Source organism: Capra hircus, chromosome 6 (genome assembly GCF_001704415.2).
Source record: "Capra hircus breed San Clemente chromosome 6, ASM170441v1, whole genome shotgun sequence".
NCBI lineage: Eukaryota > Metazoa > Chordata > Mammalia > Artiodactyla > Bovidae > Capra > Capra hircus.
The window spans coordinates 24,777,017-24,792,305 of NC_030813.1; the positions used below are offsets into that span (position 1 = coordinate 24,777,017).

At 42.3% G+C, this 15,289-nt stretch overlaps 1 protein-coding gene across 2 annotated transcripts; it reads left to right on the forward strand.

Annotated features, from left to right (window-relative positions):
* On the forward strand, positions 2,116 to 8,924 carry DDIT4L (DNA damage inducible transcript 4 like). 2 transcript variants are annotated; one of them, XM_018049272.1, is made up of 4 exons: positions 2,116 to 2,295; positions 2,601 to 2,740; positions 4,620 to 4,876; positions 8,836 to 8,924. In XM_018049272.1, the coding sequence occupies exons 2-4, from the start codon at positions 2,650 to 2,652 to the stop codon at positions 8,896 to 8,898; spliced, it is 411 nt and encodes a 136-aa protein (XP_017904761.1). In that variant the 5' UTR covers positions 2,116 to 2,295; positions 2,601 to 2,649; the 3' UTR covers positions 8,899 to 8,924. The 2 variants fall into 2 exon arrangements, with proteins under 2 accessions (XP_017904761.1, XP_005681429.1); XM_005681372.3 differs by lacking the exon at positions 8,836 to 8,924 and having other exon boundaries at positions 4,620 to 7,225.

The window sequence follows — 15,289 nt, forward strand, 5'->3', positions numbered from 1 at the left end:
TTCTCCACCCAGGGATCTCTAACCAGTATCTCTTGCTTGGCGGGCAGATTCTTTACAACTGAGCCACTTGAGAAGCCCTATGCCTAAACACCCTAAGGAAACTGAAACGGGTCATTTCTTTACTTCACTAGTATAGGTTCACATCACTTTTTATATCAATCCGAATTACTCTCCTTAGAAGCAGGTGAGCCTCATTAGCCCTGGCACCCAGATAAGGAGGGTAGTGTCCTAACCCTACCCCCAGCTGCCAGGCAGCTGCCCTCCCCGACTTGACCATCCATTGGTCCTGACCACACTTGCCACTGCAAGTGTTTGGCTTAAACTGGCTTGTCTATTTGGCCCTTTTCTATTGCTGAAGTAGAAGTGGAAATCTGCCTATCAGCATCTCCTCCCTTGGCTCCCTGACCTTCAGGCAGCACGCAGCTGCCTAAGCCGAGCTAAAAATGGACTGTCGAGCTGGCTTTCTGCTGCTCTGCCTCCCAGTGTCCTTCTACTGATCTGTTCATCACACCTTCCTTACCCCTTCTGCTGTTGTTTTACTTCAGAAGAGTTTTCAGTCTGGCCAGCTGAAACTGCTTCTCAAGGCCCTAACCTACACAGATCCTTGTAGGTTATAGGATTGAGAGCCAAGGGTAGCACCTCCTACTGATAGAGAGTCTTCTCCCTGAAGCATCCCCTCGGTTTCCTCTCCTGATCCACCACTGTCATTGGGAAAGCTCCCTCTGACCAGATCATCTCCTACTGGCACACCAGGGAGTGAACAGGCAGGCTTAGGCACTGTGGAAGAACACAGAACGTGTAGCTTCTTGCTGATGGCTTGTGCCAGGGTGTTGACCCTGCCGCACTCCTCTGCTCCACTGTGCGCTCAGGTTCAGAACAGGACATCAAGCTTCACAGGGATATAAAACACTGTATCTTCATTCCCTCAAGCCCCTCAAGACTGCCCATGCCCAAGTTCCTTCCCCTAATGGGGCTGGCCAGGAGCTTCTGTCTCTGAGAACCACAACTGCTCCCAGAAACCTAGACGGGTCGTGGAAGCAGCTAAAACCCCAATTTTTTTTTATTTTAATTGCAGGAAGGGCAGAAGACCTAAACAGACATTCTTCTGAAGAAGACATACAGATGGCTAATAAACACATGAAAAGTGTGCTCAACAACATTCATTATTAGAGAAATGCAAATCAAAACTAGAATGGAGTATCACCTCACACTGGTTTGAATGGTCACCATTAAAAATATATACAAACAATAACGCCAGAGAGGGTGTGAAGAAAAGGAAACCCTCTTGCATTGTTGTAGGAAATGTAAATTGATACCGCCACTATAGAGATTCTGTTTAAAAAAAAAAAAAAACTAGGAATAAAACTACCAACTAAAGGTTTTGTTCAGTTTCTTGGCAAACTTCATTCAAGCTGCTGGCTCTCTGGAGCCAGGTCTAATTGGAAGAGTAACAGGCTCACCCTTCTCCCGGAGAAAACGCGTTAGTCATAGATGAAACGCTAGGAAGGTGCCGAGAAGACCCCAGGCTGGGGAGTCTCGGATGCGGGAAGGCAAGCTAGAGCCGACCGCGTGCGGGAAAGGAGAGTACAGAAACCTTGGGACGCGAAGCGGATTAGAATTAATTCCGTCAGAGGCCAGCACTAAGTGTATAAATGGTGCCCGTTGAACAGCTAAACATATTTAAGTACAGTGTTCGGCATGTCAGAGCAAAGACTCGGGTCACGGTCATAGACAAAGTCAGAAAGCTTCCCGCTTCTCCGGGACAGAACCTCACCAAGGCCATCAGGAGCGTGAGTGTGTGTGCACACGCTGGGGAGAGGGGTCGCACCCAAGAGTCCAGGTTGGTGGCGGAGGCGAGCGATCAGTTTGGGGCGAGTCGTGCACCCAGGATTGCACTCGTGGTGACCCGTGGCCCACCCCAAAAAACAACAGGTGTCAACCCTACCGCAAACTTTTCCTTAACTCCCAGCGGCTCGCCTGGGGCTGCTGGAAGTGTGCGGGTGGAGATGCAACCCGACCCCGGGGAGGCGGGGCGCGGGCCCGGGGCGGGGCGGTGCAGGTGGGCGGGCCGGGACCGGGAGAGGAGGCTGGGCATATAAAGTGCTCAAAGCCCCCGCGGCGATGCAGCTTAGTGGAGCCTGAACCGGCGGGGCGGGGGACGAGCAAGGTGCCGGTGGCTGCTTGGGCCCGCAGGTCACTGAGCCCCCGAGGAAGGGGGTTTCTGGAGACCGGGCCGGCCTCGATTTACCCGCTGCTGGACCAGCAAGCACGTCGGCCCCGGCGCACCCCCAGCAAGTGAGGCCGGGGGCTGCCTGGGTGGGAGGAATGGGTGCGGGGGCTCCGCTCCTCTGGGCTCAGGGGTGAGCTCCGCGGGGCAAATCGGTTCCGAGTTTTGCCAACTTTGAGTTAGTTGAAGATTGTGGCTGTTAGTTGGCGTCTTTGCTCCCAGGGTTTTGTGAACCTGAGTTGCAGAGGCCGATTCCACCCCTTTGGAAAATGAATGCCTCGCCTTGTTCGCTCCGGGGACCCTGGGCATTTTAGGAACTCCTGCACGTCTTGCTTGCTTTTGCAAATCTGTCCTTCTTGCCTCCTTTTTCTAGCTCCCCGGAAAGGCCGTTCCGCCCCGCGAGGGAAACAGAGCCGTTGACCATGGTTGCAACTGGCAGCTTGAGCAGTAAGAACCCGGCCAGCATTTCAGAGTTGCTGGACCATGGCTTCCACCCGGGGAGCCTGCTAAATGGTGAGTTTCCCAACCGCCTACCTCTCTTGCCTCCAGAGGCCTCATTCCCTGGATGGATTGAGATTGGCAGGCATGCCGTGTGGACCCTCTCCTTGAATTTTGGAGATGCTATAAAATCCATCTTAAAGAGATTCTTTAAAACAGCATCTTCTGTCTATGATAGTGAGAATCAAAAGAAGCAAAAAATAAAATCCCAAGGGCTACCTGGTCTAGTCTGTGTCTGATAGACTCCTTGGGATTAAAAACTATACAGGCCCCTACCCCACATGGTTGTGAAGTTATGGTGAATTTTAAGTATACAGTTACGTGTATTTTGACAAATGTATTCACCTGTGTAACCAGTACCATCACCTTCTGCCCCCAAAGCCCCACAGACCCGTTTGCTGTACCCACTCTACCTCTCCCCTGTCTCCAGGGAAACACTGATCTGCTTTTTGTCACTATAGATTACTTTTACCTCTAGAACTACATGCAAATGGAGCGTGTAATATGTACTCTTTGTATCTGGTTTCTTTCCCACCGCCTAATGATTTTGAGATCCATTCCATGCTGTTGATTCTATCAGTATGTGTTCATTTTGGTTGCTGAGTAGTATTCTATTTGTGGATATACCCATTGTTTCATTTTTTAATGCCAAAGGGAAGCTTTGAAACTGCAGTGATGCTGGACATATTGTCTTGTAATTTTAAACAACAGTGTCTAAATTAACATGCTGTGCTGCCACTCAGAATCTGTGTGGACATAGATCAATTGCTTAAGATCATTGAACCTTCCTCATTTAGAAGGTGAAGTGGTTGATGATCTAATTTTATAAGCCAAAGCTCTAAAATTCTCTGTCTTCAACGTATATTTTTTTTTAAAAAAAGAGCCTTATAATTTGGAGTGCATTTGTTTTATTTATTAAAACACACACACACACACACACACAGTGATCTAAGTATATAAGTGATGTAGCAGCCAACAAAGATGCAGAAGGCTTCAGGCAGGGAGCCTACAGGACATCTGCCTGGGACCTGCTCAGTTGACTGTGTGGTATGGCATCCTGCCAAGGGGTAGGATTAATTTGGAAGGTAGGTGACCAAATGCAGAGCTATCTCTTTTCCTTTGAGCAAATCTAATTTTGTTTTCCTAGGACTATTTTGTTTTGCTTGGCTCCAAAAAAAAAAAAAAAAAAAAAACCACCCAGCCAGTTATAAATATCCTTGCGAACCTCAGAAGTCTTCTCTGTGGGCAATTTTTAATCGAAGAGGTTGAAGCTAAAATTGGGATCTACAGGTTATTCCAGTAAAGACTTTTAAAGAAAACACAAATTTAATTGATGTTTAATATAGCTCATCATCAAAGTCATTTTAAGTTCATCACTAAAGAATAATAGCAAAAAAACACACTGTTTTATAAGAATAAATGAATGAATTCTTAGAAAGTAACAATCCTTAGTCCAAAAATATTATGAACATTTTTAGTCCAAACCTAATGCATAGTCTCTATAAAACGAAACTTGAAATCCCCCATAAGCAAATCAGGAAGCAAGATAGAAAAGAAAATCACTAGTATTCTAAAATAGCCCTGAATAGATTTGGTTACGTAGTCTTTAAGATTGTGTGTGTGTACTCACATATAAGTTTATTGAAAAATGGTGATAGGCTACCTACCTATTTATCAATACCTTTATTTCATAGATGAACTTTCAGTGTCAGGTCAGTTGATTTGCTTTGTTACTCAGAAAGTTAACAACAAAGTGAGGTCAAATGACTTCCAAACAAATATTAGAAGAGTAGATCTGACAGATAGAAATAAACAGTGTTGCCAAACCTGGGTGTGTTTTTCCTGCTCCTGGGTTTGTTTGTTTGTTTTCATCTTAAACTTCCATTTTCCACAGATTTTGACTACTGGGATTATGTTGTTCCTGAGCCCAACCTCAATGAGGTGGTATTTGAGGAGACAACTTGCCAGAGTTTGGTAAAAATGCTGGAGAACTGTCTGTCCAAATCTAAGCACACCAAACTTGGCTGCTCCAGAGTCCTTGTTCCTGAGAAACTGACCCAGAGGATTGCCCAAGACGTCCTGAGACTTTCCTCCACAGAGCCCTGTGGTCTGCGGGGCTGTGTTATGCACGTGAACTTGGAAATTGAAAATGTATGTAAAAAGCTGGATAGGATTGTGTGTGATTCTAGCGTGGTGCCCACCTTTGAGCTCACCCTGGTGTTTAAGCAGGAGAACTGCTCATGGACGAGCTTCAGGGATTTTTTCTTTAGTCGAGGTCGCTTCTCCTCTGGCCTCAGGCGAACTCTGATCCTGAGCTCAGGATTCCGACTTGTTAAGAAAAAGCTTTACTCCTTGATTGGCACAACAGTCATTGAAGAGTGCTAAAAAGGAAGCACTTGAAAGAGTCCTTTTTATGATTGGGTAATAAAAACTTAACAGCCGCCCAAAGTCATTGTAGCTTGCCTTGCCTGCTCTCCGCAAGGCACACCAAACTGAAATCATCTTCCTTGTGTTTCATATTCACAGCCACCCCAGCTGAAGGGCTTATTTGGGGCTATTGAGAAATGACCAGTACATTGTCTGCATTTACCACAGTTTTTATAAAATGGAATGGAATAGAATAAGAAAAGAAGCAATACACTTTAGTTTTTTATTTGACTCCACAAGTTTTCCAGGTAGTCTTGCTAATAGACTGTAGAAACCCACTTTGCCTAGTTTGATTTTCATATGGCTTTTTTTCTATAAGTTTTCAGTGTGATCCTCTCAATCACAGAATCTTATATGAATGCTTTTTAGCCCATCGAAATTTCCAAAAGCCCATACTACCCATTTCCTGCCCCTACTCAAATTTGAAGAGTTCTTATACAGGAGGATAAAATTAATCAAGTGGGTGAGCTTAATTAGATTCTAACCTCATGCAAAAGTGAATAAGGAATCTTGCATTGAGAACAGAGTTACAAACTGCTGTTTCTCTGCATCCTCTCCACTCTTCTGTTTCAAAGAGATGGCAAAAACTTGAGCTACCATATCAGTAACCACAGTATTGTTTTAAATAATATGGTACAATACCTGCTCAGTTTTTCTAGTTCATAAGTATTTATCTTTAAACTAGAAAAATGGAAAATGCTGATTTTTTTTGCATGTAGTGATTCCTCTTCTATTGAGTGAATGGTGAGTGTATACAAGGATAAGTGAGTTCAGGTTCCTTTCTCATTCACTTGATAATTTAGCTTCATTTTACTTTTACATATACTTAATCTCAGATATCACCATCTCAACATATCAGTGTTGTCTCATCCTTGGCCTTTCCTGGGAACTGAAGGAAACTTCCTTAACCTGAAACTTCAAAGATAGCTGCACACCATTACTTTTAATTTTTAAGATGGACCTATTTACAAGGTCTCCTTTGGCTATATATATCTGGTCTATGGGCTTCCCAGGTGGTACTAGTGGTAAAGAACCCACCTGCCAATGCTTAAGACATAAAAGACTTGAGTTTAATCCCTGGATTGGGAAGATCTCCTGGAGGAGGGCATGGCAACCCACTCTAGTATTCTTGCCTGGAGAATCCCATGGACAGAAGAGCCTGGAAGCCTACAGTCCATGGGGTCACACAGAATTGGACATTACTGAAGCGACTTGGTGCACACACACATCTGGTTTATAGTACAGAGAATGAAAATTGTGATCTGGATAACCAGTGCATGCACACCCAGCTTTCTTCATTCTTGGACACCTGTCTCAAGGGAACAACAAAGGCCTTTATTTTTTTCTCTTGTTCCAACTAGCTAGATCCTTTCTTTTGATGCTAAGGAGAGAGCATAGCCTTCACATTATAATGTTCATTCAGGAAGACCTTCACATCCTTGCTGTCAGGATAAGGAGCTTATTTCGGTGTCCTGCCCAAGCTATTGGCAGGACTTTACATACCTGAGGCCAGCACTGTAGGGACCATGGCTTCATCCTGCTGCTGCTGCTAAGTCGCCTCAGTCTTGTCCGACTCTGTGCAATCCCATAGACGGCAGCCCACAAGGCTCCCCCGTCCCTGGGATTCTCCAGGCAAAAACACTGGAGTGGGTTGCCATTGCCTTCTCCAGCTTCATCCTAGTATAATTCAAAAGCAGGTGTGATCCTATTTCTAATCCCATAAATAATCTAAAATTTCACTATTCAAATCAGCCAGTGTTCCAACAAACGGAACTCTTCAAGTGCTTGGAAAGATAGTGCAAAGCGAATCTTACCAGACTGGGCCAAGATCAGTTGAGTTGGTATTGCATGTCTGTTATTGCCTAGGGCTCTGAAGGTCATTGTGATTCTGTGGGTGAGGAATCTGGCCTGCATGTAGAATTGTTGTCCTTTCCCCACTAACAGTTGTCTTTGACCCTCTTGTCTTTTATACTCACAAAATAGTGATGGCTTTATAGAGACCCTTAAATTAATATTCCTGTTAAAGGAAATTAAGTTTGTCAATTTTGACAATAAAGTAGCATATATTTTTAATTCTCTTGTCCACTTTGTCTTTTCTGAGTTATGCAATGATCACCTTAAAATATATTTGACAGTATTTGAGGGAAGCTTTTAGAACAAGTATTTATCTCCATTTTGACAAAGGCTATTTGTACCCTTCATTATAACATTCTAGTTGTAAACTGCATGTGCTTATGTGTCAGACTTTATTTTTGGGGGCTCCAAAATCACTGCAGATGGTGATTGCAGCCATGAAATTAAAAGACGCTTACTCCTTGGAAGAAAAGTTATGACCAACCTAGATAGCATATTGAAAAGCAGAGATATTACTTTGCCAACAAAGGTCAGTCTGGTCAAGGCTATGGTTTTTCCAGTGGTCTGTATGGATGTGAGAGTTGGACTGTTAAGAAAGCTGAGCACCAAAGAATTGATGCTTTTGAGCTGTGGTGTTGGAGAAGACTCTTGAGAGTACCTGGACTGCAGGGAGATCCAAACAGTCCATCCTAAAGGAGATCAGTCCTGGATGTTCATTGGAAGGACTGATGCTAAAGCTGAAACTGCAGTACTTTGGCCACCTCATGCGAAATGTTGACTCATTGGAAAAGACTCTGATGCTGGGAGGGATTGGGGGCAGGAGGAGAAAGGGACGACAGAGGATGAGATGGCTGGATGGCATCACCGACATGATGGACATGAGTCTGAGTGAACTCCGGGAGTTGGTGATGGACAGGGAGGCCTGGCGTACTGCGATTCAAGGGGTCGCAAAGAGTCGGACACGACTGAGCGACTGAACTGAACTGGCTAGTGTAAGAGTCATTCACTTCATAGTTTTTCAAATACAATAATACTTTTCACTGGAAGACATTAATAATTTAAGCTCCTTTGGCTACTGTCTTAAAAAAAAAACTCACTGTGTATAGGCTTTTTCTGTAGTTTTCCTAATACCCGGATACAAATACATCAGATGGTAAGACCAGGATATATTTTAATTTTTACCAGAATATCTTATTAGAGCAACATATCTCTAATTCCACAATTATTCATCAATTTGAATTTTTAATCTTGTCCACCTATCTTTTCTGTCTCCTCAAATATATGTCATTAGTTCAGATTTCTCACGCTATATAACCCACATTTAATAAGACTTGCTACATCTAGGCTGCCTAACTGTTCGAGGTGCTTTACATAAACCATCTCATTTACTCCTCATATCAGCCCTGTGCAATGAGATCATTATCATCTCCATCTTATGGCTAAATGAGCAGACACAGAGGTTAAGTAACTTGCCCAACACACCAAGTTATGCAAGAGAGCCAAGGTATAAAACCAAGCTGCTCTGCAGGGTCTTTGGTGGTCCAGTGCCTGGTCAGGGAGTTGGATCCCATGTGTCACAGCTAAGAGTTCGAAAGTTCCAACTGAAAGATCCCCTCAGGCTGTGACTAGAGATGATTCTGTGTGCCACAATTAAGATGAATTGCAGACAAAAAAAAAAAAAAAGCTGGTTTCAAGCTGTGCTCACAATGCTGCTTCCAACTGCTCTAGGGAGCGTAGACATCTTATCTGTATCAGTGAAGGACTGTAAAAACAACATCAGAAACATTTGCCCTTAAGTTCAATGAATTCTTAATGTGATTTCTTTTCAGGTAGAAAAGAATGAAGAAACTCCTGACAGTATTCACCATTCATTAGAACAGAACTGTGCCTAGAATAAAAATCCTAAATATTTGAAAGACATGCTTTTCAATCCTGGCACCGTTACACCTGTTTTTTGCAGTTGACCTGGTTAGTTTCTCACGTACCTTCATGCACTTGGGTCTCAATCATCTGTATCGGTTTAAACGTGATAATAAAAACAAACGTCCAAGGCACACTAGTAGCAGATGAGGAAGGAGAGATACATGAATATGCACTGGGAGGAGGATCATGGGATGTTTAAAATCCCAGACTCCTGGCTAGACTCTGCCATTGATTATGGACTCACAGTGCTCTACTGGGTCCTCCACACCTGGCACAAACTCGAAACGAGACTATGAAGGGTCTTGTGAGAAACCTGAGGCCAGGTGTGGAAGTCATGTATTTAACTTCTGTCTACATACCCTAGAGAACTCAGTCCTAAATGGCCTCATTCAACTGCAAGGGGGACTGGGAAGTGTGGTAGCACAGTATGCCCAGAAGGAAATAGGCTTGAACTGAAAACAATTTCTGCTACACAGAAAGTGATGAGTTAGTCTATAAAACAATAGAGAGCCCAGACACAGACCTACACATATGTATTTGCAAAGCTGATTTATAACAGAGTTGGCACTTTAGATCAATGAGCAAATAAATGATGGTGTATTCCTATAAGGGGCGCTATAATAATTGTCTATGTGAAAAAAAATGAAATTGAATGCATACATGGCAAGCATGAAAATCAATTCCAGGTTGATTAAATAATTAAATGTGAAAGGGAAAGTTTTAGATGACTATATTTTTATAATTTTGATGTAGAAAATGATTTCTTAAGATTCAAAGAAATCCTTCAAACTTTTTGTCTATCACATAATACTAAAAAAGAATAAAAATACGTCATGAATTGAAAGTATCTTGATACTATACATATAACTGAAAAGAGGTAGTAGCCAGAATGTTAAGAATTATTTCAAAGAAATTAGAAAAACACAAACTACTCAAAAAGAAAAAAAAAAAGTAGTTACAAAAGCTTGAATGGCACTCTATAGAAAAGGAAACCTATATGGTAATTAACATATGAAAAGATGCTTACACAAATTAGTAAATAGGGAAATCCAACTTAAAAGCATAATGAGAGAGAAAGCACAAGACACCAATGTATACACATCCATATAGAGTACAACATGAGAAACTCTGGACTGGAAGAAACACAAGCTGGAATCAAGATTGCCGGGAGAAATATCAATAACCTCAGATATGCAGATGACACCATCCTTATGGCAGAAAGTGAAGAGGAGCTAAAAAGCCTCTCGATGAAAGTGAAAGAGGAGAGCGAAAAAGTTGGCTTAAAGCTCAACATTCGGAAAATGAAGATCATGGCATCCAGTCCCATCACTCCATGGGAAATAGATGAAGAAACAGTGGAAACAGTGTCAGACTTTACTCTTTTGGGGCTCCAAAATCACTGCAGATGGTGATTGCAGGCAATGAAATTAAAAGACGCTTACTCCTTGGAAGGAAAGTTACGACCAATCTAGATAGCATATTCAAAAGCAGAGACATTACTTTGTCAACAGAGATCTGTCTAGTCAAGGCTATGGTTTTTCCAGTAGTGATGTATGGATGTGAGAGTTGGACTGTGAAGAAGGCTGAGCACCGAAGAATTGATGCTTTTGAACTGTGGTGTTGGAGAAGACTCTTGAGAGTCCCTTGGACTGCAAGGAGATCCAACCAGTCCATTCTGAAGGAGATCAGCCCTGAGATTTCTTTGGAGGGAATGATGCTAAAGCTGAAACTCCAGAACTTTGGCCACCTCGTGCGAAGAGTTGACTCATTGGAAAAGACTCTGATGCTGGGAGGGATTGGGGGCAGGAGGAGAAGGGGACAACCGAGGATGAGATGGCTGGATGGCATCACTGACTCGATGAATGCGAGTCTGAGTGAACTCCGGGAGATAGTGATGGACAGGGAGGCCTGGCATGCTGCGATTCATGGGGTCGCAAAGAGTCGGACACGACTGGGTGACTGAACTGAACTGAACTGAAACTCTGAAAATTCCAAATCTTGGTGAAGATACAAAAGAAAAAACCTATTTCAACATGCCAACATGTGTATCTATGCAGCCTGGCACTATTTTGTAAAGCTGAAGATAAACATGCTTTGAGTTAGCGATTCTTATTCAAACCTAGATCAGTGTTATTCAAACATTTTTTGCTTGTGATACATCTAAGAGAATTTTGGAAAAGTATACCTTCTGCTATATTTTTCTAATTGCCATTCAAAATTTTTATTCTAAGTTTCAGTTCAGTTCAGTTCACTCGCTCAGTCATGTCCGACTGTTTGCAACCCCATGAATCACAGCATGCCAGGTCTCCCTGTCCATCACCAACTCCTGGAGTTCACTCAGACTCACGTCCATCGAGTCCATGATGCCATCCAGCCATCTCATCCTCGGTTGTCCCCTTCTCCTCCTGCCCCCAATCCCTCCCAGCATCAGAGTCTTATCCAATGAGTCAACTCGTCGCATGAGGTAGCCAAAGTACTGGAGTTTCAGCTTTAGCATCATTCCCTCCAAAGAAATCCCAGGACTGATCTCCTTTAGAATGGACTGGTTGGATCTCCTTGCAGTCCAAGGGACTCTCAAGAGTCTTCTCCAACACCACAGTTCAAAAGCATCAATTCTTTGGCACTCAGCTTTCTTCACAGTCCAACTCTCACATCCATATATGACCACTGGAAAAACCATAGCCTTGACTAGACAGACCTCTGTTGACAAAGTAATGTCTCTGCTTTTGAATATTCTATCTAGATTGGTCATAATTTTTCTTCCAAGGAGTAAGCGTCTTTTAATTTCATGGCTGCAGTCAACCATCTGCAGTGACTTTCGAGCCCAAAAAAATAAAGTCTGACACTGTTTCCACTGTTTCCCTATCTATTTCCCATGAAGTGATGGGACCAGATGCCATGATCTTCATTTTCTGAATGTTGAGCTTTAAGCCAACTTTTTCACTCTCCTCTTTCACTTTCATCAATAGGCAAAGTTGCAAATAATGCATCTTTGTTATGTGGTGAGTATGAGCCTTCTAAATTAAAGATTACATCACCTTGTTGAATGTTTCCAATGGAATGTAAATAGATGGTAATTTAAAACTCACCAACAACTATTTAGAAAACACTAAATAACTTATTCCAACAATAAAACTTTTCAGAGTTACTTTTTCTTTTTTTCCTGTATCTTCTTAAAGTCTACTTTTTAAACTGAATTTTACCTTCATGTATTTTAGATTGGAAGTCTTTTATTAACATCCCTTCTTAAAATATAAAAAAGATTATAATTTTAAATTACAATTTTTAAAATGTCCTGTGACCATAAGTCTTTAAATGTTATTTATATGATTGAGTTAACCTTACATAGTAATAGTACAAAATAAAAAGCATTGAATATGTTTTGAATTATCAAAATACTGTTAAGCAAAAAATAATATTATCTCTCAGTGATGTGATTTTCTTTCACCCTGAACTTGGAATTTTTATTCAATTTTGTGTTCTACCTTTTATTATGAACATCTTTCTCTTACAATGAATGATCATTGTATAAAGATCAGTTTTGATAACTAAGTAATATTCTATCTAATTCAGTTCTGTTCAGTCGCTCAGTCATGTCCGACTCTTTGCGACCCCATGAATCACAGCATGCCAGGCCTCCCTGTCCATCACCATCTCCTGGAGTTCACTCAGACTCGCGTCCATTGAGTCAGTGATGCCATCCAGCCATCTCATCCTCTGTCGTCCCTTTCTCCTCCTGCCCCCAATCCCTCCCAGCATCAGAGTCTTTTCCAATGAGTCAACTCTTCACATGAGGTGGCCAAAGTTCTGGAGTTTCAGCTTCGGCATCATTCCCTCCAAAGAAATCTCAGGGCTGATCTCCTTCAGAATGGACTGGTTGGATCTCCTTGCAGTCCAAGGGACTCTCAAGAGTCTTCTCCAACACCATAGTTCAAAAGCATCAATTCTTCGGCGCTCAGCCTTCTTCACAGTCCAATTCTCACATCCATACATGACTACTGGAAAAACCATAGTCTTGACTACACGGACCTTTGTTGGCAAAGTAATGTCTCTGCTTTTGAATACACTATCTAGGTTGGTCATAATTTTTCTTCCAAAGAGTAAGCGTCTTTTAATTTCATGGCTGCAGTCACCATCTGCAGTGACTTTCGAGCCCCAAAAAATAAAGTCTGACACTGTTTCTACTGTTTCCCCATCTATTTCCCATGAAGTGATGGGACCGGATGCCATGATCTTCATTTTCTGAATGTTGAGCTTAAGCCAACTTTTTCACTCTCCTCTTTCACTTTCATCGAGAGGCTTTTTAGCTCCTCTTCACTTTCTGCCAGAAGGGTGATGTCATCTGCATATCTGAGGTTATTGTTATTTCTCCCAGCAATCTTGATTCCAGCTTGTGTTTCTTCCAGTCCAGCGTTTCTCATGATGTACTCTGCATAGAAGTTAAAAAAGCAGGGTGACAATATACAGCCTTGACGTACTCCTTTTCCTCTTTGGAACCAGTCTGTTGTTCCATGTCCAGTTCGAACTGTTGCTTCCTGACCTGCATACAGATTTCTCAGGAGGCAGGTCAGGTGGTCTGGTATTCCCATCTCTGTCAGAATTTTCCACAGTTTATTATGATCCACACAGTCAAAGGCTTTGACATAGCCAATAAAGCAGAAATAGATGTTTTTCTGGAACTCTCTTGCTTTTTCCATGATCCAGCGGATGTTGGCAATTTGATCTCTGGTTCCTCTGTCTTTTCCAAAATCAGCTTGACCATCAGGGAGTTCACGGTTCATGTATTGCTGAAGCCTGGCTTGGAGAATTTTGAGCATTAATTTGCTAGCATGTGAGATGAGTGCAATTGTGCAGTAGTTTGAGCATTCTTTGGCATTGCCTTTCTTTGGGATTGGAATGAAAACTTACCTTTTCCAGTCCTGTGGCCACTGCTGAGTTTTCCAAACGTGCTGGCATATTGAGTGCAGCACTTTCACAGCATCATCTTTCAGGATTTGAAACAGCTCAACTGGAATTCCATCACCTCCACTAGCTTTGTTCATAGTGATGCTTTCTAAGGCCCACTTGACTTCACATTCCAAGATGTCTGGCTCTGGATTAGTGATCACATCATCATGATTATCTGGGTCATGAAGACCTTTTTTGTACAGTTCTTCTGTGTATTCTTGCCACCTCTTCTTAATATCTTCTGCTTCTGTTACATCCATACCATTTCTGTCCTTTATCGAGCCCATCTTTGAATGAAATGTTCCCTTGGTATCTCTAATTTTCTTCAAAAGATCTCTAGTCTTTCCCATTCTGTTGTTTTCCTCTATTTCTTTGCATTGATCGCTAAAAAAGGCTTTATTGTCTCTTCATGCTATTCTTTGGAACTCTGCATTCAGGTGCTTATATCTTTCCTTTTCTCCTTTTCTTTTCACCTCTCTTCTTTTCTATTTGTAAGGCTTCCCCAGACAGCCATTTTGCTTTTTTGCATTCCTTTTCCATGGGGATGGTCTTGATCCCTGTCTCCTGTACAATGTCACGAACCTCATTCCATAGTTCATCAGGCACTCTATCTATCAGATCTAGGCCCTTAAATCTATTTCTCACTTCCACTGTATAATCATAAGGGATTTGATTTAGGTCATACCTGAATGGTCTAGCGGTTTTCCCTACTTTCTTCAATTTGAGTCTGAATTTGACAGAATGTGTCCACTGGAGAAGGGAATGGCAAGCCACTCACTTCAGTATTCTTGCCTTGAGAACCCCATGAACAGTATGAAAAGGCAAAATGATAGGATACTGAAAGAGGAACTCCCCAGGTTGGTAGGTGCCCAATATGCTACTGGAGATCAGTGGAGAAATAACTCCAGAAAGAATGAAGGGATGGAGCCAAAGCAAAAACAATACCCAGTTGTCGATGTGACTGGTGATAGAAGCAAGATCCAATGCTGTAAAGAGCAATATTGCATAGGAACCTGGAATGTCAGGTCCATGAATCAAGGCAAATTGGAAGTGGTCAAACAAGAGATGACAAGGGTGAACGTCGACATTCTAGGAATCAGCGAACTAAAATGGACTGGAATGTGGGAATTTAACTCAGATGACCATTATATCTACTACTGCGGGCAGGAATCCCTCAGAAGAAATGGAGTAGCCATCATGGTCAACAGAAGAGTCTGAAATGCAGTACTTGGATGCAATCTGAAAAACGACAGAATGATCTCTGTTCATCTCAAAGGCAAACCATTCAATATCACAGTTATTCCAAGTCTATGCCCCAACCAGTAACGCTGAAGAAACTGAAGTTGAACGGTTTTATGAAGACCTACAAGACCTTTTAGAACTAACACCCAAAAAAGATGTCCTTTTCATTAT

Coding starts and splice junctions, on each gene's coding strand:
- DDIT4L (XM_005681372.3), top strand. CDS start 2,650: ATGGTTGCAACTGGCAGCTTGAGCAGTAAGAACCCGGCCAGCATTTCA. Junction 2,741..4,619: donor CCCGGGGAGCCTGCTAAATG/GTGAGTTTCCCA, acceptor CATTTTCCACAG/ATTTTGACTACTGGGATTAT.